Here is a 23,507-nt window from a genome sequence, read left to right as displayed (position 1 = left end):
GACATTTTTACCCTAGCAACGCCCCATGGCAACATGTAAGGTAATATAACCTCCAAGATCGTGATACGACGAATCGAGAAAGACTATGAATACAGCAAGGTCGAAAAGACGAATTCGCGAATAAAGTTTTAACTGAATGAATGTTTAAAATCGAAAGATGTAGAAAGATAATTAAAATAATGTGAATGGTTCGCGAAAGTTTTAGTGATAATTTAGGTAATTAGGTATTTTTATTTTGTAATACACCTTTCTTAAAATGTCTGTAAAATATGTGATTAAGGTATAATTAATGTTTAAATTGCCCTAGTTATGCATTAAAAAACTCAGATTTGGTTTTGAACGTAAGAGCCCAAATTCCTCTCTGGACAATGCCCGATTGCCTCTTAGGTAATAAAGTGACGAGTACGGTTCAAAACTTGAAGTCAAATTAAGAGGCTTAGTGCAATCAAGCAATTCCAATCACGCAGAAATTTTGAGCCACTGTCCTCATTTATAACTACTATACAATAAAAGTTCAAGTAAAACTAAAATTGGCGTATAAGTTCATTAAGTGTTCATATTAAATTGCTTATCTAGGAATTTTTGACCTCCTCGCAATTCTGTCGTTCCAAACTAGCGGATGCCTTCCAGCAGTAATTTTATGCATAAAAATAAAATGTAGGAGAAACAAAGGCGGGACTCGGAGAGTGACTACTACCTAATAGTCCAATAAAAAAAGATAACACGATGTCTGCCTTCTTATGTAGGTGCTACGAGTTTCGATAAGTGTGCTGACTGGTGAGTGGGTGGCCATTCATTTATACAAATTAGGAAGGACCGTGAGTGCTGACCGTCAGAAATGCGATGAGAGTAGGGGAAGGTATCTGCGCCAGTGTGTCAGTGTGCCTGTTTTGTCAGTACTTGGTTTAATGTGTATCTGTGTGAGGCGATACTCTTAAGCGAATATTGCTGAGAGAATCTGAAGCTCAACACTCGTCTCATGAAAATGTGGTGCTTCTCAAGAAAAATCCTTGAGCTTTATGGGGAGGGAAACAAACTTTTTCATCCCAAAAAATAATGAATTAAATAAAGTTGAAACATAATTTACCAAATTTTGGAAATCATTTTTAGAAGAGGGGATACTTTGGAATTGTTTCTAAGGTGTCCCATTTCAATGAAATATACTTTTTTCCAACTAATAATTGATAATTCAGTGTGTTAAGATTCAGAAAGTCGCTAAGCAGAAGTGGGAATTTCTTGAACTATTTTTAATATCCAGTACTGCGTTAAGTGTCGCTTTTACTTGGAATTCTTTTTAAAAACAATTTTCGGGGAACTTCTGGAAATTCAATTAAAATTTAATAAAAATTAGAAGTTGAATATGATATACATTCTTGAGATATGTTATTATCATATACATATTTTTTTTTCTTTTCACATTTATAACCCTCCGAATTCTCGGGGCCAACTTGTTATTGCCATTTAAGAGACCCAAAATGAACTAAAAGAATTTTGCAGCACAGCGCATGCATTGAATCATTGAATCAGTATTACCATCTTTCTCTAATCGATGGGAGGAGGTATAACTCTTTACAAGAAGGCCTATCTTGCGAAGTCAACTTGAACTGAACTAATAATAGTTTATTACCTTTGTCGGTTCTAGTCCAATAGATGGAAATGTTAGTTTCAAATAATTATATCATATTACAGGGCTCGGAAAATATATTTACGAAACTTTTTTTCTTATATTTATTATCACAAAATAAAGCTCCACCTTTCTTAGTGTTAGTTCGCAGTTAATTTGGCATCTTTGTGTGGTGTGTGTAAAGTGTGGTTTGAGGGATATCAATCGGACTTGAATGCAGGTCTTCCAATGACGTTACAATATGGTGGCGGATTTCTAAGTGGGCAAACCCAATGTTGTGTTAACCTAACCTTAACTTCTTTACAATGTTTTTAGTGGGAGATAAAGTGTTTTTTTATTTATTGTGGGCCATGTATTCATTTTGATAGTGAGCGTCTAAACATCCTAGGACAATAGAGAGGCCCGCAGCAGTGCCCACACTCTTCGCGCTAATAGTGCATAAGCATAAATCCAGGTAAAATGTCTTTTCCTTTCAAGGTGATTCGCAAAAGTTAATTTCATGAATGGAAATAAACAATTAGTACTAAATGTGTCATTAGAAAGAAAAGAAAAAAATTATTTTTACTATTTTCTTTTTTTGTATTTACGAGTTATTTACATTTTCACAAAGTTATTTTAGAAATTAAAAAAAAAATATATATCAACAGTTTTCCTTTACAATTCATACTTCACCCTTAATGCAAACTTTGATGGCTTCTCATATGCTCAGCCATCGCTATTCATTATGATTATATTCCCAAAAGCTTCATTTTGAAGAAATATTAAATACAAATTATTTCTTGTTATTTTAGTTTGTATTTTTCGTTGAATGGCGTTCACAAAAAAAGTTAACTTTTATACCTGCACTCTACTCAGTTTCTTTTCTATTTACTCTAGATAAATAACTATTTAACCGTAACATTTTTAAATGAAAGTATTGAAACTTAAACTACTTAGGTTCAAATAGAAAATACTGTACTGCTCACTTGGTTAGTAGACATAATTTTTTTACTTTCCTTTCGGTTATTTCTTCCTTTTCAAGGGTTTCTCGCAGGTTTTGAGCTCAAATTCTACAAACTTGATTTAAAAAAAGACATAATTTGCTATCTTAATTTTAAACAAATACAGTTTCTACTATTATTCATGAATTATACTGTGTTTTGACTTGGGGAAGTAAATAGATTAATGTATACATTGCAGACACTGTAGCGAATCATAAGCAGGTTCGCAAAACACACCCCTCTCACTGTTATCTTGAAACTGGGAAGAAGTCACACTTTATCTGTAGAGTATAATGCCTCTGTTTACTACCACGGGCTCGTATAGTACAGTAGCATTGATAATGCACCCGGTCTGCAATCTTCCCACTGTCCGAGGTATTTGTTTCCGCTACCCATTGAACTATAAAAGTAAATAGTACTCTACTGTGGATTAGTTTATTTTTTTTGAATAAACCCTGTAGCAAATCTTTATTACTACGAAAACTCCAATTTTGACTTACTTTCTGCCTTACTTTAAAAAAGCATTTTGTTTGTTACAGTTCTCCCTACATTCTTTAAACAGATAAAATTAATTTATAAATTAGGAATTTATGTGCCTTTCAGTTTAAATCTTTGTTATAAGTTCTATTTAACTTTTTATTAAAGAAAATAATGCTTTCATACAAATTTAGAAAAGCAGAATGATTGAAACTAGAAAGTTTGTATTTATCATTTAACAAATTTTTCTTTTTTACGATTCTTTATTTAATTTTAATTACTACTGTGTCCTTTTAACCTCAAACTTGGCTGACAAAAAAAATCGTAACTAATTTTTCATTAATTACTTTTTAGTAGGAATTAAAATAAAAGAAAAATTGAATTTTCGCATAAACTTATTTTATAAGTTTATGTTTTTTTGTTTGTTAGTTAGTTTTTTTTTTGTTTTGTTTAAAAGCTAAAGAATTTGGTCATGTTTGTATCAGTAAGAATTCATTTCATTTTAATTAGTTTTTTCATTATATACATATGTGTTTGTAATGTTAGTAAATGTAGTAACTGTAAATGTTTAGATTTTATTTTTTTAAAGGTACATACATATAACCTTCATAGCGTGCTTGCTCTAGTACATTGGAGATGTCTAGTTGTTTTAAAATTATTTATTATTGTATAAAAATACAAAAGTTCATGCATGACAACTATCAGGGTGTTTATTTACCCAAGGAAAGTGAGTAAACATTAAAGACAAATTCTGAAAATAGACATATAAAAAACAAAACTACACCACAATGTTTGATATTATAAGCATTATTTTCATCTGCAACTTCTCTTCATCGTTAGGGTAGAAATGCTGCTGACCAAAAAAATGCTCCGCCGAATTATCCTAGTCGAATTAGGGACAGATTTACTAAACTTGAGGTATATGGGATGTTAAATAAACCCTTATTATGAAAAGTGTCAGCTTAGATGATGAAGCAAGCTCAAGTACTGTTAATATCACCATATATACTTGTCTCATCTTTAGACTGTATATTTCTTTTAGTTCGAAGGAGAGAACTTGATATTTTTTTTTCTCCTCTTGCCTGCAAAACATCCTTGTCGATGGAAATGGCAAAGTCGTTAATCCTGGTGGTCTCATTAGACCAAATTCCGGTTTATTAAGATTTCTATTCGGATAGTAAATCTATATAACCCAATAAATTTTGATCGATCTTCCCTTCAGTACAAATGAGGCAGAATACTCATAGTAAGGGACCATGTCAGATCTTAAAGAATTCTTTTTTCAGCCAGTGTTAAATTATTTTGGGCATTTATTATGTTTAATTAAGAATTAACGATACAAAAAACGTCTTACGAAGGGTACTAGCTTTACTACCAAATCAGGTGTATTCTGAGACCTTCTCTCTACCATATTGTGTGTTGGGTTGGGATGGTGGCTGCTAAAAGAAATGGCTATTCACTTCCCCGTACGAGGTTCCGTCACATTTATTATTGCTTCTGAACTGTTTAAATAATAATAATAATTTATTGATTGCCATGCTTCTTAGTTGAAGAAATATTTAATTAATAATGCATCAATCATTGATCATTTTAAGATGGCTATACTTTTATTTTTGTCGAACAACCGAAATAAACTACTTCTGTTTACATATAATTTTGTATGTATGTGTACCGTTATTATAACTATTATTATTATTTTTGTATTCTTTTGTTTTGAAACAGGTGAAGCCAGAAAATGCACAGCTTAAAAGATTTCACTAGAAACGGGGCAGAGGATAGCAAATTCAGAAGAAATAAACCTAATAATTGTACTGCTGTTTACAACCATGCTCAACATATTGTAAATGGTAAATTTATTATTTTTTCTATTATTAATTTAATGCGATTTTTTTGTTTTTTATATTTTCCTGTTTTCTTCTTTAAATGAGGAAGTTGAATCAGTGAAGATTCAATAAGGTGGGTCAAAACTAATGAGTAAAGATTAAAAGTTCAATTGGGAGCCACTTCTTTTCATGAAATTGGAGTTTCCACTTTTAATGTTTTGTGAAAAATTACTTTTATGCTTTTCCAAACCGTAAAACAAATATAACATAAATTCTCATTTAAAATAAAAGTAATTTTCAAATATTTATTTTACATTCTTAGTAAATTTACTTCAGTTTTAGTTTTCGACGTTTTAATGTCCTTCTTCAAATAAATGGAGGCAAAAGATTTGATTGGAATGGAGGCTACAGTCGTAGGTAACGTGAGGGTCATGAGCGCAAGTTCTCCCGCGATACGGTCTGTGTACCTATTTTGGGAAATTACTATAAATGTATAATAGTTGTGGATAGTTGTTTTTAACTAACTGTAAGAGCAAAAATTTTATTTACACTGATTCAGCAAACATAAATGTCTGGCTATTAAATCATAATAAAGCAAAGACAGCTGTAGTTTTCTTATAGATAACTATTATCTATCTTTTTGGTATTTTATATGATGAGTTGACTGATTAGGCTTTTAAGCGCGCATTCAGCGAAGGTCTACAATATAGAAAGTCATGATTCCACTATGATTCATGAATATATCCTTTACTTAAAAGAAAAAATGTAAAAGAATTTGGGGATAGCATTTCAAAAAAAATAAGCTCCAGTATAAAGCGTACCGTTTAAAACATGAGTGCCACAGAACGTTCTATTAGAAGAATGGAAATCAGTCGTTCTTAGTTAGAATTCGTCATAACTGTCACGAAAACCTCCCCCGACTTGTCACTTTTGCAGAGTTAATCTAAATGCATATCGTGACATTAACATTATTACATGTTTACAGGGAAGCTTTGCAACAGAAAGTTAATCCAAATAAGGATGATTAAAGATTAGACTCTGCTATAATATACTTAATAAAATTGATATAAACTCTCCTCACAAGTCTTCATTTGATGAAATAGAACTAGGCGTTCGTTGATTTTAACATAAACTCAAATTGCAACATTAAATAGTTCCTTTTGTTTGGTCTAAATTCATTTTACATGATCATAGCTATCTTCTATACATTAACGAATTTATTTTTTTTGATTGATGATATTGTCGGCTTATTCTGTAGTACAGCCTGCACAAACTCCAGCGGGATAAATCTCCTTCTTGAATTTCGCGGACGGTGGAACAAACGAATCTGATGTTCAGCATGGTTCTTTCAGTTGCCAACTCATCGACAAATTTCACTAAAGCCGATATACCGGAAACTCCATTGAACTTAAACATTTAGAATTTAATGCCTCAATTAACTTACAGAACCACTTTAAATTTAAATTTTTTAGAAGTATGACTCAAATAAAATATTTTTTACATTTATATGAAAACTTTAAGAGATAATTCTTGGAATCTATTTAAAAAATGGAAAATCTAATTTAGAGACTGGTACTTCTGAATAAAGTTTTCTCAAGCTTGGAATTCCAGGCTTGCTTTTAATATACATGATATTAAACCGGTTTTGAAGCAGTAATTTGTAGTAAATAGGAAGAAGAGTCTTTAAAGTGGAATTCCTCTACTTCAAGTAATCCAAATTCATGGGAAATGTTTTAAATATGCCCAAGAACTGCATGAATGGAGTTAATACGAGATATTCAATGAAAATAGTTGTACCTATTTTCAAGAGAATCGCCACAAAAAAAAGTCAGGCTTTTTAATTAACAGGCAAAGATTACATTGTTCGGAGAACCAATTTTTAGCTCATAGCGAGTTATTGTGTTTTGCTACATGTTTACATCAGATCGGGTTGATTGAAATGAATTCATTTTGATCAAGAAACCAGGTTATAGAATATAAACGAGAATTTAATTAAATTTTGGTTAGAACTTATTATTTATTTCAAATATAATTTCTAGAATCTCTGCGAGAGTGCAACGGCCTGTCAGTGGATCTCTACAGACCAAGCGAGTATGACAGACTTGCTTTGTCACTTATTTCTCCACTACCCAATGAACAAGATTTCGCCATCAATGTATGTACGCTGTTGTCGGGGGACATTAAACATGTGCTGAAACTTGATAAACATCCAAGGATACTGCACTATTTACTGGCACATGCTGCTGTCTTTCATGAACGTTAGTAAAAAACTAATTGGTTTAAGATGCCAAAAATTGTTGGTATTTGTTTAATTTTGTTTATTAATATCTTCATCAGGAGGTTTAAAAGACTTGTTTGGTGAATTATATGGTCGTGATAGGGGACACTCTATTACCCATTTTTGGAAGGATGTTGTTCGCGATAAAGAACTTCATAGGCTTGCAGATGACAACTACTTCAACGAACTACCTGGTGACACTTTAGAGGTCAGATCATCAACATTCTAAGATGTATTAAACATAAGTTTTCGTACAATAATTTTTAATAGCTAACTGTATATTTCATTACAAGTAGTACCATTTGCATTCATTTTGTTTATTTCACTTTACAGGTAAATAACAACAGTAACAGTGATTGGTATTTCGATTCCATTGATCCAGGATTGTTTTGCCTGGGGCGTTCATTCGGCACTCAGGATTTTGTGGGGCAGAGGATTATACAGATAGCTAATATATTGCGAAATTTATCATTTTTTGAAGATAATTCTTCATTAATGGCACGAGATGTGACTTTCATCAGGTAAGCAGCTCTTTTGATTGGATGAATTTCCTTCTCCTACTAGCGTCTTTTGTAGGTGATATTTATTATAACATATGTTCCTCCGTGGCCAATCTTAGGAATTTTGCTGTTTAGATTAGATTAAATTTGGGTGGCCTCAGGGCCTACGCCACTGCGACCCCTTTGGGTCTATTGTGGCTCCCCTAACTTTAAAGCTCACCCTCCAGACCTGTCCTTTTAATTAGACTCTTAATGCTGGAGAGCGACTCTTGGGTAAAGCTCACAGGCCTTGGTTTTTCCTCCCCGAGAAGTAACATCCTTAGCCAAACAAGCCCCTCACACTGGCACAACACGTGCAGTGCTGTTTCCTCCTCTTCCTGACAGAACTTACAAAGGCTATCATCTGCCAGGCCCATGCGATGCATGTGTTTTCTGAGTCTGCAGTGGCCAGTTAATAGACCTACAATCATCCTGATAGCCCCACGGCCTTGGCGGATTAATTCTGCAGTCAGCTTCGGCGAATAGCCTTTAATAAACTCCTTCGCCTGTCTCTGTCCAGTGGTGGCAGACCACCACTCCTGAGACCTACTCTGCACCCATAAGTTAATGGTCGCAGTCTTAATACACTTCGGAACCCCAAAACAGGGCTCCGGGCCAACGAAGTATCTCGCAGAGCCTTCCCGGGCCAATAAATCTGCCGCTTCGTTACCCTTATGTCCTGAATGACCAGGTACCCAGACCAAATTTTGCTGTTTACTGAAGTTACAATATTTTTATGTGGCGTATATGTCCCCCAAAAACATTTAACTTCTTAAAATAGATCAGGATGTTAGATAGGCATCTATACATTTTCAATAATTAATAATTTAAATTATTATATTAGTTTGTTGGTAGGTATATTAGTTTAGTTTGTTGGTTTGTATTAATTTATCCTATGTTAGTTTGTTGGTAGCAATAATATTGTTATCTATAACTAATAAAAAGAAAATCTTTTTTGCTTAAGCAAATAAAAAAGAAAGAGAGAAGGAGAAAAAAAAAACTTCAACATAAATAACAAAGGTTCTTAATAACAATATTACGGGGATGGTAATTAAAATTGCAACGTGCAATGGTTGTTTTTGGTATTCAGTTTGTAATATATTGTATGTTTATTTTAAGTATTGAGACACATATTTTGAAAATACCACTCTGTTTCTGAATATCACCTTCTTTTTCGATTTGTTTTATTTATAACGTATTTCAAATCTTGTTCCTGGTTCACTAGTTGGTAGAACACTGAAGAGATAAATTGTGCATCGAATAAAATATTTTCAAAATTTACTGAAAAAAAAACAAACAAACAAATTTGATTTAATATTAAGTACTCTTTCAGTGAATTTTGTTAGAAACAGTGTTGAAGGTCAGTTTTATTGTCAATTTTAATTAGATTGGCAATCTAATAAATAATACATTTCTGTATTATTAGACTCAAACTGTTTCTTCTTCCTACTGCGGGGTACCGTGCCGCGGTTTTTGGATAACTTCTCAATCATATTTTTAGCTTAGGAAGTGTTTATTAACCAAAGTCAAGGTAGTATTGCATTTCAGGGCTGTATAATCGTACTTGCCTGCTTTTCTTGGTTGTTAATCTAAATAAGTATTCATGAAAAAACAAAACTTTAACTGAGACTTTGGTCATGTTCTGATTTATTTACAGATTTGCATTATTGTGCGTTTCATCGTCTTGGAACGATCTTCCGCGTGCTGGTTGGGAAATGCTTGGCAATGTAGCTGAACATCTCAGCGGAGATTCACCTTTGGTGGATGATGTACTAATGGTTACAACTAAAGGTTTATTGTCTGATGATAGAGCTGAAATTTTAGGATCTCTTAATATTATAAGCGCTATGGCTCGTTCAGATACAAATGAACAATTATTACTTACAGCCCTCACGCCGGAGGTAAATTATTTTAATTAGACTTTATTAATAATTGAATTACGAAACTTTGTTTTAGCGTGGTATAACTTCTTCTTTTTTAAGATATGTATAATTTTTTTTTTTCAATTTTCAAATGAGTTGGTTAAAGTAAACCCATCCTGATCATTATATTTGTTTATTCGCAGGTTTTTGAACGAGTTTGTTCTTTGTTGTCACTTCATGATATTATGCTTCTAATAGACACTCTAGAATGTCTCTATTCTATCACTTCTTTGGGCGATAAAGCTTGTAACTGTATTGTCAAAGTAAGAGGAGCCGTAGATATATTAGTATCCCTTATTACTGTTGAGGTAAGAAACTTTAATTGTATTCAGTGATTAACTGAAACTGTAATTATTTTACAACGTGTGTACTAATGAGGGATTTCCTTTGTTTGACAGGCCCAGAGTTATGGACCAAAGGCATGTATTCAAATGAGAGTGGTAGAAACTATTGATAATACAGTCAATTCAATCACTAGACGAGATATAACACCCATGGTTACAAGTCCATTAGCTAGAACGCAATCAGCCCACATTGCAGGACGACCTACACCTAGTTCTACTCCGCCAGCAACTAGAGTAAATCCTACACAACTATTACCGCCGGTGTCGCAGACTACCATGGGTGCACATCATGCGACAAATACACCTGCAATAACTTCTACAGCTAATCAAGCTTGCCAAGTTGGAGGCCTACAACAATCACAAGTACAAAAAGGTATATTTTACTTCTATTTTTTTTTTTTTTTTGGAAGCTGTTCTGTTTATGTATACACATAAATGCCTGCATCATTCGAGATAACAAATTTCAAATAAGTATATATTCTCATGAATTCTTAAATTTAATTCAGATGTGTGAACATTCAGATCTGTTATATATTTACAAAACATCTAGTTGAATTTTTTATAAATCACTTTTTATGAGTGTTTGAAAACCTTTTAGCAGCCTTTGGAGATGATTATGAAAAGTGCTAAAAGAAATGAAATAAGAATATAAAAATTTGATGTGTTACGAATTTCGTATCAAAGTCGCAAGATCTGTGAGATTTAGTTTTCTTCTTTACTCACTCTTACTCCTAAAAAGAGGAAAAAGTATTGCTGCCCAAATTGCGTTTTCAATAAAAATATCCACTTTAAGGACCAACTGAAGGACCAAAAACCTTATATGTAGAATGTGGTCAGTATGTGTGCTTTTGTTAGTATTTGTACTCTCTTGTTGAAAAACAAAAAATCGCAGCGAATTCAAAAATAATGCTTCAATTGAGTACGCTCATAAGACTTGTCAGTAGCAATGTCATGAAAATTCTACTTGTAATTTTTTACGTTTTTGAGTATTTTTTAAAAATGGGTCTAGTGATATTCTTTAAACTTGATATTCGTTGCATACATCATCTAAATACTGTTTTTAATCTAGTTCTTTAATTTTTAGAAGGATTTTGGGGGAAGAGGATAGATGTGATTTCAATTACTGGGAATTTAATGATAGTATTTCCTGTATATTGTTAATGTGAATCATAAATGCTGCAGAAATTTCAGATTTTCTAAACATACGTGGAATATTGTTACTTACATTATAAGGAAGTTGTGGGAGGGTTTCACTCCATTTTTTGGCAAAATATATGGTTTTGAAAATGTTTTATTTATTTGTTTATTTATTTTTTATAACTGTATGCTCTTATTTCAGTTCCAACTGTGCCCAGTACGCCACCACCAAGTAACACACGCTTATTAGCCAAAGAGAACGAGCAGTTCGCTTTGGGTTGGTTGCGTAGTACCTTGGAAGCACAAAAAGGTGCTAGAATAGAAGAAGCCGAATTGTACAAATTGTACATTAATTGGTGTGCAGGAGTAGGCAGGCAAGGAGTAATAGCACCTGCTCATTTTCCTAGATGTGTCAGGTATGATGTACACAAATACAGTAACTTCTGGGGTTTAACGTTCAACTAGTAAATTAGCTACGGAAACGTTCTCGTAGCAGCTGTCGGTAGTACCTATGTTTGGGATGGAACATACAGGATGGTTGTAAAAGTAGTTCAGCGTCATCAAGTTCTTCATTTTATCTGAGTCAGATGGGCGAAGTGCAACACTTGGTCAATTGCAAAACTTGTTTGCGGGATTGATAAACTAAGCATTATGCATAATTCCAGACAATCCATACTTTTATCCTGTATTGCTTGCTTGAAATAATCGGAAATGCAGTTTTTCTCCGATTCAATCTTTGGACAGTATATCCTCTTCTTGCCTGTATTCTTTTGTTTTAGGGTAAAAAACGCACTTTGTAATCTCCAAAAAATGTTTTACTATTTTTATCAAAACATTCTTTTTGTCCCTATTACTTTTATCTTATCCATAGTACGCTATCGGTGTCCAGTTGGATGTACTCGATACGTGTTGCGATTTTACTTTTCAGCCCCCACTTTGGCAAGCCTTATCAATAGTTTGTTTGTTTGCGAAGATCCAATCTTCCTCTACTATTAAAGTGTTGATAACAATTCAGGTTATACCAACGGCTTGATGCTCACTTCGAATTTCCACTTGCAGCTTACTTAATTTCAGCAGCTGTTATTTCATGGAGACATGAAGTTGCAAGAATAAGGTACAATTAATTGATATATCAACTAATGTCTTGACTACGAATCTGACAGTAAAACTGGCTGTTAGAAAGGTCCTCAGTACGTACAGAGACCTTCCACAAAGTCTAAAGATAAATATAATAATGTGTTTGTAAACATAAAACGTATTCGGATATGTTTGAATTACAGTAAATAATTACTAAAAACTTGAATTAGAAACCCCTAACAAAGAATTTTGTGTTACAGATCTGTCTTTGGACTTGCTGTCGGTCCTAAGATGATAACTACGGAAACTGGAAATCTGCATTGTTATGAAGGAATCTGTATGAAAAATAAAATAGGAAGTTCAGTTCCGTCGCCCATTTTGAAGGCCCAACTGTGTTCACCTCTTAGTGCAGCAACTGCCACTCACCATGAGCCAGTCAAGGTAAGAAATGAGTGACTTAAGATAGGATGTTAAATAACTAGTTATCTTACAGCTCTCAAACTTTGTACATTTCTAAAATTACTATTTCCCCTATTTGTTTAAAGGCTATATTTAAACTTACTATATCCCCTATTTTTTGTATTAAAGGCCTCTATATTTAGGGGACATCCAGGTTATAAACTGCAATACTTTAGGAGGGCATTCAATCAAAATTATTCCCACAAAAAATATCTTTTTGTGAATTATTACTTATCTAAAATTGAAAACTTTCTTTCTATTCAATATCAAGCTCACATTTCCTCTCCTTTATTCCTCCTTACCACCTGATTGTCACATGGTCTGAATCAAACTAACATTGACAAAGTGTCCTTGTTCGACAGAAACTCCTATTGAATTATATTTTTTGTTTAAATCCACTAGCGCTTTTCCGAGGAAAATTTTAAGTAGGGAAAGTGAATGCATGTTAATTTCACATCATTTATCTTAACATATAACTTTTCTTACTCTCACTAGTAGGTATGAGGAAATACTGTGATTGTATCAAATTTTCTTTATATCATTTCACTCGAAGAGTTTCGACTTCCCTTAAGTCCAAAAAAGGTTTTATCTATTTAAAACGACTATTTTCTTTAATAATATGGTTAGGACCATACCGCTGGATAATATAATTGATTTCATTGGTCGTAGTAACCATTTTATTGTATCCCTAACCTGCATAGGCCATTCATCTAGCATCAAAGGTAGATTCAGCTAGTTTGGGGTAGAGATTTCGACTTCACTTATGTATCTCGCACTACACTTATAACAAACACATAATTGAACAAATCTCACCAAAAAAAAAAAGTATGTGGGTTACTGTTTTTAAGTTTTATTTTAGTTATTTTGTCTTATTAGGCTCATTGTTTCCCTGTACAGATACGAATAAGAGTGATATAGTATTTTTGACTTCAATTCCCGCGCCCCCCCCGTACAAAATAAAATTGCAATTTAACGATACAAAAACATTACACATACACTAAAAGTACAGAACTCATAAACAAGTAATAAGGTTTCATTATTTTTATTAAATTTTTTTACGATTCATTAACCCAAGTACACATCATGTAACCTCCCTTACTCAGTCAGCATGTGTAGTGTGAGGTGTAAACATAAGTGAAATGGGAATATCTAAACCAAACTGATTAATCACTCTTTGATGGTGCATAAAAGTCCGAAACCAATCAGGGATGTAATAACCACGCATGTTACGACGAATGAAATCAAAGATTTTCTTTAAACTGTACTCATTGTAATGTAAGCTCTTCTAACTATGGTATGTATATAATTTGTCTATAATTTTCATTTGAAAAATTGTACTAAAAAAAGTTCTTTGACTTTTCTGTGAGAAGAAGTGGAAGTATTCCTTCTAAAATACCATTTCGAAGTTAGGTCACTTAGTAACTTAAAGGAATATTAACTGTGTTTCTAAAGTTCAGAGTTTTAATAAAATTCCACTATCGACCTCACTAATTGGATTAGTTTTCTCTGTATTGAGATTATTTTTTTTTATAAACTTGGAAATCAAATTCATGTTCACAGTTCTTTTATTTTTATTTCAATGGTTTTTCTAGATATTTTTGTGGGGCAGTTCTTGGAGATGGAATACGCTTTCCTATAAAATGTCTACTCAGTTAGTGTACGGGTTTACTAACTTATGTCAATAAGGAGAATATATGTTTACTAGTTTAAACTGTATATATGTTTAACTAAAAATTAGTTTTGAGTTCATAAATATCAGAACATTTACAAGACGAAAGATATCTATCTATCTGTCTGTCACAATTTTGAGATCTAATCAGAGTAGTGCAACTGATAAATAAAAGTAGCATTTGCGATCAAGGAACATAGTTCTAAAAGTTTCCTTTTTATGCCCGACACACCTTCATATGTGTATATACAATACAATAATATTAAAGTGTTTTTCATTTTAAGATTTTATTTTAAGATTATTTTAGCGGTTTTTTGAATTATCCTTGTGAAAAAAAATTGAAAAAATAAATATGGAAGCGTTATGTTTAGGTTGAAAATGGGGGCAGTGTTACCCCTTCAGACGGTGGTACTACATGTTCTATCAAATTTCTTCTCGCCAATAAGGTGAGCCTCAAATTTGAGGTATCTTGTGTTGAATTCATTAGATAGCCTTGTTTATTTAGTTTTCTGATTTGGCTATCTAAAATTAATTGATGAGTGAAATAGTAAACAAAACATTAATGGAAGCATGTATTTATTTTTAACCTAGCATGGTTTTCATTGAAAACAAAAAAAAAAATGTTTTTTGTCAATTGAAAAATTTTAATTATCACTCCGAGTTATTTTAAAAAAAGTTACTAACCAACAGCATATGTCTAATTTCGTCTTCAATCGTTTTCAATAATCCGCAAAAATTGTTTGCGTATCCTTATCCTTAGTTAAAAATAAAAATCCTGATCAACCTTCATTTGAGTTTTTTGTTTGTTTAAAAATAATTACTCTGAAATTGTTCATCTTTTTTTTTTAGATATCGTTGCAACTAACATTCAGATTTCAAACTTAATCTCTTATTAACCTTTTTTTATGGAATAGCAGTGTGTTTTAGGATCTCCACTTATTAATCAATTTTGTTGTTCTGAGTAGTTTAACTTTTTCGAAAGTTTTATTTTTTAATTATCTTGATTTTTCTTTTAGAAAATAGTTAAGTAATAAATTGTTAAAAACAGTGATTTTTCAGAAAGAAGTAAAGTGAATTTCTTAGTTTTTTTTTATTTTTTATTAATTTCTTTTCTGTTGCTATTAATATTATATCAGGTGACTCAAAGGCAAGCACAAGCACGAATGATGCAGAATGCACCGCCAATTCTTCCTGCAACTCCAACAAAAACTATTACCACATCTGCAGAAAACAAACCACACTCAGTGATAATGGAAGCAAAGTTTGCCAATAACAATTGTAGACTTAATGGCTTGAGAACAGATATTTCTGTAAGTTAATTCTAATAATTTTGTATCTTATAAGTTTTATTGTCTTTTTTTTTTTTTTTGGAGTTAGAGTTAAATGTAGTTATTTTATTTTATATTATTTTTTTAATAAAGGAAAAACATGATGATACATCTAACAAGCCTCCACCACTTGCGCCAATCAATCAGAAAATGAATTTACTTCAGAGTACAACTCATACCCACTTAAATCATCAACACAGCACGACTGATGGAGGAGCACAAACTGATGAAGGAGCATCGAACAGTAGTTCAGTTAGTTCTTGTATCAGCAAAGGTAAATACTACAACTTATTCAAAGAAAGTGCGAAACCTTCTCACCACTTACTTACTCCTATTTAATAGTACTTTTTTATGATTTTAATATTGGGTTGTCCGGAAAATAATGCAGTATAAAGTATGAATGAAATGTTGGGTATTGCTGATATGTATACCTTTTGTCGTTGAATCAACCCTTTTCTTTACTTTTTAAACTGTAAGTTTTTGTTTTGTGATTTTTGTATATACAGGGTGTCCCAAGCTATAATGATAACGACTTTTTCTCGAAAACTAAGATAGCTAGAAAAAAAACTAAAAAATACGTGTTCCCTTAGTTTTTTTGTTAGAAATCCCAATTTAATTTGTAAAATTTTTTCAGGGCTTCCAGATACAGGCACCAACTTCATTTATTCAAACAGGGAGGTGTGGTTTTTATTTAAGAAATAGATTCCTCTGACACGATAATTTATCAAATACCTATTGGGGGAAAAATTAGTAAAAAAAATTTAAATAGTAGTTTTCCTAAAAATAATTACCAAAAACGATTGGCTAATCTTATTGGCGAACAGGATGTGTGAAGAGGCGGTCTTAAGCTGATGACGTAGTGGCACCGTAAGCCACTCCCTCACCAATAACAGCACGGTTATCCAGTACATAAAATGGTGCTCTTTCACTTTCATTCAATGATCTATATTTTACTTTCTTTTACTTAAGGAAAATATTTCATTAACTGTTTTGATTCTGCGTTACATTAGAAGTATGAAATCGGAAATATAATGTACAAAACATGTTTATTTTGGACATTTTTACGATATCAATTTTTATTGCATTATTCGATAATTTATCAAATACCTATGGGGGAAAAATTAGTAAAAAAAATTTAAATAGTATTTTTCCAAGAAATAATTACCAAAAACGATTGGCTAATCTCATTGGCGAACGGGATGAGTGAAGTAGGCGGTCTTAAGTTGATGACGTAGAGACACCGTAAGCCACTCCCTCACCAATAAAAGCACAGTTATCCAGTACGTAAAATGGTGCTCTTTCATTTTCATTCAATGATCTATATTTTACTTTCTTTTACTTAAGGAAAATATTTCATTAACTGTTATGATTCTGTGTTACATTAGAAGTATGAAACCGGAAATATAATGTTCAAAACATGTTTATTTTGGACATTTTTACAATATCAATTTTTATTGCATTATTCGATAATTTATCGAATACCTATGGGGGAAAAATTAGTAAAAAAAATTTAAATAGTATTTTTCAGTGTAGCAGAATCGCCTTCCGTATCGAAATAACACCATCAGGTATTTAAGGAGATTTCTGGATAGGCAATTTGATGGGCGTGTTATATTGACTCGGGGGGGTGGGGGATTCAGTGACCGTCACGTTCACCGGATTGGGCACCTACGGACTATTTCCTTTGGAGATACCCGAAAAACAAGGAGATTATTCATAACTTTTTTCTTTCGTTTCTTATTTCTGCTTATCTAAAAGCATTTCTAAATCTAGGTGTATCAGAATCAAGCCGGGATTGCATCTGTAGATGAACTAAAGCAGAGAATAATAGATGTCTGTAACTCGGTTAAAGCCGAATCTATTTCTTTGGCAGTAAGGGGCAATTGGCAGGAAAGAGCATGTCCATGCATCTCTAATGGTGGATGCCATTTCGAGCATGATCTGTAATGTTAATGAAATTTTTCTTTAAAAAAATAGTGGAATCTATTTCTTAAATAAAAACCACATCTCTCCATTTGAAAATATGAAGTTGGTGCCTGTATCTCGCTTCTAGAAGCTCCGAAAAAATTTACAAATTAAATTTGGATTTTTAACAAAAAAATAAGAGAACACGTATTTTTTAGTTTTTTTCTAGCTATCTTAGTTTCCGAGAAAAAGTCGTTATCCATATAGCCTGGGACAAACAAAACGGAAATACTCAAATAGAAAATATGCAATACTCTCACTATTGACGTCGGAGTTAGGAAAAGTGGTCTGTTAGGCAGGTTGTTTCTCACGCAGGACTTCTGTTAGTCAGTCTCATTTGACTGCTGGGGTAAGCTACCGGCATGCAAAATTATGCATTATTTGAAATCATTTGATACACTTAGTTGTTTTTTATATATTCTTCGACGGCAATTAAGTGTATCTGTTCTTTATCAGCATGTCACAGCATGCGTCTAAAGAGAGATGGCTCTATAGTAACTGTCAAAGTGTGGGTATCAACAAATTAAAAAGGGGAAAAATGGCGAGGTTACTAAAATATTTTATATGAATGAAGTGCCATTTTTATGTACTAGTAATTATCTTTGTGTATTAATTACAGGCGCAGAAGGAGATATTTCTACGGACTCTTCTGAAGGGTCTGCAGGATTGGTGGACGGTGGTGTACAAACAAATGTAACTGGAAATAACACTTTCGCTAATAAACTGCCGAATTCGCCGAAAGGTATGAAATTGGCAGAACTTCTTGAAAAAGGTACAGACAAACGGGATGATCATCTTTTGTCAGCATTCAACGGGCCAGTACGTTTAATTGAAAGAGGTATTATAAAGTCGGGACATAGTAAAGATGTTGGAACTATTCGCTCAACTGGGCAACCACCGACTACTTTGTCACCACCTAGTATTCAAAATCATCTGAAGAGGACTACTCCTCCTGCATCAACAGAAACAATCTCCGATCAACCTCAGAATAAAAAACCTTGTTTGAATGGAGATATTAGTACTGATGACAAACATAAAGCAAAAAGTAAGTAAAATAATATTATTTTTTGTATTATAACGATTGGAATATATGCTACCGTTGTTACTTTGTTAATGCTTCCAAATTCTTCTCAGGCGTTGTCTCTCCTAGCGCAGCGAGCTTATACGCGAATTTGGCTGCCGATATACTCGAAGGAGAAACATTAGACGAACCAGTTAGTAGTCAAACAAAGAATAGTAAAGTTCAAGAAACTCAAAAGCCACGGATTAGTGAACAGCATCCCCCACCTAACATACAACCTGCACCACCAGCCGTGGCTCCACACAATATCCATGCAAACCGGCAGCAAATTCTTCTCGTTGGAGGCCAACAGTACATGGTTGCCCAACCCCATCCTGCCCTTGTCCAGGTAATATTAAATACAATTATAAATACAAACAATTTAGTCTTTGTATTATTGCACACCTCTCAAATCGTGAGCCCGCTAATTAAAAAAAAAAAAAAAAAATGCTTTTACATAAAGAAATCGCCTAATTATTGTGAAGTCATATATTTTTTGTTGTTTTTGGTACGATGACATTATTCGCAAATGTTTTATTATTAATGTGTGGAAACATGTTGCGAAATTATATGATAGTTTGTATGGCATTACAGCACGGTGGCCAGACAGTGTTAGTGACCCAACAGCAGGCTGGAGCTAAAGCAATATTCTTCCTTCGTCCACAACCACAAGGGGCGGCCGTGGTTGTAGCTGGGAGTCCTGGAACTGCTAGTCAATCAAAGGTAACTCCAGTCCAAAGAATTACTGCAAAGTCGCCACCTCCTCCATTGGTCAAGTTAGCGCCCAACACGACCAATCAGCCAACTGTTATTAATAAGGTAATGATGTTTTACACAATTATTTTATTTATTTTTATTGAAGTTCTAAAATGATCTTTTGAAAAATATATATTTTTTTTAATGAATTTTTGTTTGCTATTTAGTCTGTAGTGGTGCAGTCTGGTAATCATCCTATAGGAAGTACGTCAAGTGTGGCTGCTGGTTCTACTAGTCATGGCACTACCATATCTACAAGATCAACGACTCCTAAAGTTGTGGAAACCAGTACGTCTACCATACGAACACCTACACCCAAAGTTGTGGAAACCAATACGTCCGCTGCTCGAACACCTACTCCTAAAGTTGTGGAAACGAGTTCGTCCTCTATTCGAACACCTACATCCAAAGTTATGGAAACGAGTACGTCTACGACTCCGTGTCCGCCTCCTAAGGCACCAGAGGTTGAACGCGGTTATTACCTCTGTGAATGGAGAGGGTGTATGAGGTAATTGACTCTCACATCCCTTAATTCATGTAACAAACTGTGCCAACAGTTTCATTTCAAGAAACCTAAAATCATATCTATCCCATATTACTGTGACATCACGAACTTCTCACAAAAAATACTCCAACTTAACGACTAACATGACACTAACCTACCAGGACCAAAACAGTACGCTTCTTTATCATATGTACAGCCAGACACAAACAAATGAAAAACTTTTATTTAAAATATTCATCAACCACAATATCGTTACAAAAAACATTCACTACACTAAAAGACAATTTTACTCGAATCTGATGAACCGGACTGAAGAAGACATAACTCAAATCTAATTTACGAAATAGAATGCAAAGACTGTCACAAAACTATGTTGGAGAAACATCCCAGTATTTAAGAAAAGAATAAACACTCGTGCGACAAACATTGGTACGAATAAAGTGTTAGCACGAATGACACAAAACTAAATGGTACGAATAAAGTGTTAGCACGAATGACACAAAACTAAAAAGAACACCACAGCTCTTTCCTTTCATGAATGAAAATACTACAATGATTTACTTAACATGCTTTGCTCTCTCCCTTTACCTTTAACTGCTTAAGTTGCTATAAATATTCTGTCTGCCATTGCAAAGCCATTCTTGTTATTTTCCCTTTAAATCTGTAGAAGGGTAACCTGAACTCCATTTTTGTCACCATCTTAGATAGTCTATTTTTTGATTTGCTTTAATCTCACAGTGACCTACTCAAACCAACTGTAACAAGCCACCATTCTCTTAGAATTACCATAAGTTTTAAAAATTCTGCTCATAATCTGACGTATGATTATAGAGGTTTTGTAGACAAGACAATTTATGTATTTCCATCTGGTTAATAATGTTAAATATTAACTTAAATTCATATAAGCGGCAGTATTTAGAGAAATGTACGGAGGAAGTGTCTAAATTCATTTTTATATTATGAATTTTTTTTTTTATAGGAACTTCAAGTCGGGAAACGAATTATATATACATTCTTGTGAGGCCCACTGTCCGAGAGGGTCCGAAGAAGTTCAGTGTTTATGGGAAAGATGTGATAATATTAAGAGGAAACGATTTTCTCTGATGACTCATCTTTATGATCGACATTGTAATGCTGACGTGAGTTTCAATATCCATTTTAGTTGTGTACAAAAAAATATAGATTCATAACTGCTAAATAATATTTATATTTATATACATAAATATTTCAGGTGATTAAAATGAGGCGGATGTTACTTGCTGAATTAGTAAAAAAGGATTCGGGAACGACGGCAATAACTGCATCTCCTTCGCATGTTTCGCACCACAGGCCTTCAATGTCTTCTACTGGTGTTCAAACTTCCGGTTCTCCCGTCCTACCAACATCCTCGCCTTCCGCCACCACTTCATCATCATCAACATCGTCATCATCATCTTCTACTTCTTCTACTTCTTCTACTTCTACTTCTTCTTCTTCTTCTTCTTCTTCTTCGCAACAATCGACACATATCGCCAGAGCAATAAGTAGGCGTGCTGTAGATTTCATCAATGCAAAAGAACTGCAGGTAAGAGTTATTTTTCATATCAAATCATTCATTCTTTACAAATAGATTTTAGAATACACTCTCTAAGCGGTCTCACTGTCGTCTGGGATCTCCATTTCTTTGCCAGTCGAACAATAATTGACAGGGCCATACATGTACAGAACACTATGACTTTTTTTCATATTTTATTGTTTATTTTTACATTTTTACAATTGCATTTTTTATTTTATTATAAGTATAACCACAGTAGATATTTAGCTAACGTTAGATTTTGTTTATAGCTACCCCTTTTACAATCTGCTTCTATTAAAATCAAAAAATAGATTTACACTCAAACTCAAAATAAAGAAATATAAATAAATTTTAAATTGTGAAAAATGGAGCCACTGTTTTGTTATATTCTTTATTAGGATTCCGAAACAAGTAATAACCACTTCAGAGCTCTAGATTTTCTAGATTCATGTTTTCATTTTTAGGAAGATAACGAAGGCCCGATTACTAAGAGTATACGATTAACGGCAGCTCTAGTTCTTCGTAATCTAGTTGTATATTCTACTTATGGCAGGAGGTAATCACATTTTTTCACTATTGATATTAGTTTTCCTTTAAAAATTAATTAAAACCATCTCATTTTTTGGTTTTGCTATTTTGTTTTTGCTAGGTACTTGACTCGATATGAGCCACATCTAGCCAGCGTTGGACTTAGCAATGTGGAATCTTCTAGAACGATAGCCCATGTACTGTTTGATATGAGCCAAGCACGACATGATTCAGGGCATACACCTTAAAAATAAAATAAAAAAGAATACAGTATTTCTTTGTCTCCATTCCTTCCCTCATCTGCCGTTTTGCGCACTCAGTGCTGGAAGAAGACGAAGAGAAGTAAAAAAGAAAGCGGCGGTTAAAATCTCTTTTTGTACATTTTAAATGTTGAAGTGTTTTATATAATAATAATTGAAAATAAAATTTAAAAAAATAATAAGGTGAAGAGAAATATTTGTGTATATATTGTGATCTTATTTTAAAACCAAAGTTTTTTCACTGTTATAAAAATAAAACGTATTACAATCTTTTTTTTTAATTAAATTTTTTTTTTAACCAAAGTTGTACCTTGGTAAAAAATTATTAATTTTTTTTTTAAATTAAATTGAAATTTAATATATAAATATACATATACATACTTAATAAAAAGAGAAAAGGTATTGAAAATGACTTGTTTGAATTAGTATTATTTTGTGTCCACATTGGCGAAAAATGACTTTGTTTCTTACCCTTTTTTGGTGGTCATTTAAGTACAAATTTTTTTGTGTATTGTTTCTATCTCGTGTAAATAAATTACGATGCTGAAAATAAATTATAGAATAATTTATTGAAATTGTTTATAAATTTTATATTTTTTAACTTAATAACAATTGTACAGTAGAATTTTTTAAAATTAAATAAATATATTTATAATTGTTAAACAAGTCATTTTCTTATCTTCAAAACAACAAAATAATTAAAAGAAAAAGGTGCAATGATGAAAGCAAATTCAAAATACTTAGTAATCTAAAAGAAAACCCACCGCCAAGTGCAAAAACAAACATATTCACTTGTAATGTACTAAAACAGTAAACTATATTGTGATTATCTTTGTGTTTCACATTTTAGTTTTATATTAGGACTTTATTGCATTTACAAAGAGAGAGAACATTTCATACTTTGTAATTTAGTGTAAAATAAATTTTTATATTTTATTCTATTGATAAAATTGATTATTATTTTTTTTTCTTTGTGTGCTTTTTTTATTACTCTTTTTTGTTCATGGTTTTCAAACTCGCAGTAATGGCCATGACCGGACTCGAAAGATAAAAAGTAGAAAGGAAAAACGATCTTCACAAATTATTAGCAACCATTAACCATTTCATTTTTGTTTTCAAAAATTTTAATTCTTCGGTGTTCTTAAATATATGCCTGTGGCTAACTTCTTTATAAAATAAAAATATTTCTTTTTTTTTTACTTATTTACTTTATTTAGTTAT

General features: G+C 32.7%; 1 protein-coding gene across 4 annotated transcripts; it reads left to right on the top strand.

Annotated features, from left to right (window-relative positions):
• The first annotated feature begins 71 nt into the window (after window positions 1-71).
• Window positions 72-23,255, top strand: LOC141451614 (uncharacterized). 4 transcript variants are annotated; one of them, XM_074123074.1, is made up of 21 exons: window positions 72-216; window positions 4,804-4,928; window positions 6,944-7,162; window positions 7,242-7,390; window positions 7,516-7,703; window positions 9,379-9,622; window positions 9,787-9,951; window positions 10,042-10,360; window positions 11,327-11,540; window positions 12,462-12,642; window positions 14,701-14,775; window positions 15,466-15,639; window positions 15,751-15,931; window positions 18,242-18,667; window positions 18,757-19,031; window positions 19,277-19,501; window positions 19,606-19,946; window positions 20,923-21,082; window positions 21,175-21,507; window positions 21,963-22,054; window positions 22,148-23,255. In XM_074123074.1, the coding sequence occupies exons 2-21, from the start codon at window positions 4,817-4,819 to the stop codon at window positions 22,272-22,274; spliced, it is 4,200 nt and encodes a 1,399-aa protein (XP_073979175.1). In that variant the 5' UTR covers window positions 72-216; window positions 4,804-4,816; the 3' UTR covers window positions 22,275-23,255. The 4 variants fall into 4 exon arrangements, with proteins under 4 accessions (XP_073979175.1, XP_073979174.1, XP_073979177.1 ...); XM_074123073.1 differs by lacking the exon at window positions 72-216 and adding an exon at window positions 751-2,078; XM_074123075.1 differs by lacking the exon at window positions 72-216 and adding an exon at window positions 2,192-2,979.
• Window positions 23,256-23,507: the final 252 nt, after the last annotated feature.

The sequence above is a fragment of the Rhodnius prolixus genome, unplaced genomic scaffold (genome assembly GCF_049639745.1).
Source record: "Rhodnius prolixus isolate KJV_2025 unplaced genomic scaffold, Rpr scaffold_14, whole genome shotgun sequence".
In the NCBI taxonomy this organism is placed as follows: Eukaryota; Metazoa; Arthropoda; class Insecta; order Hemiptera; family Reduviidae; genus Rhodnius; species Rhodnius prolixus.
The sequence above is the reverse complement of the archived record's forward strand: the minus strand, read 5'-3'. Positions and strand labels throughout refer to the sequence as shown.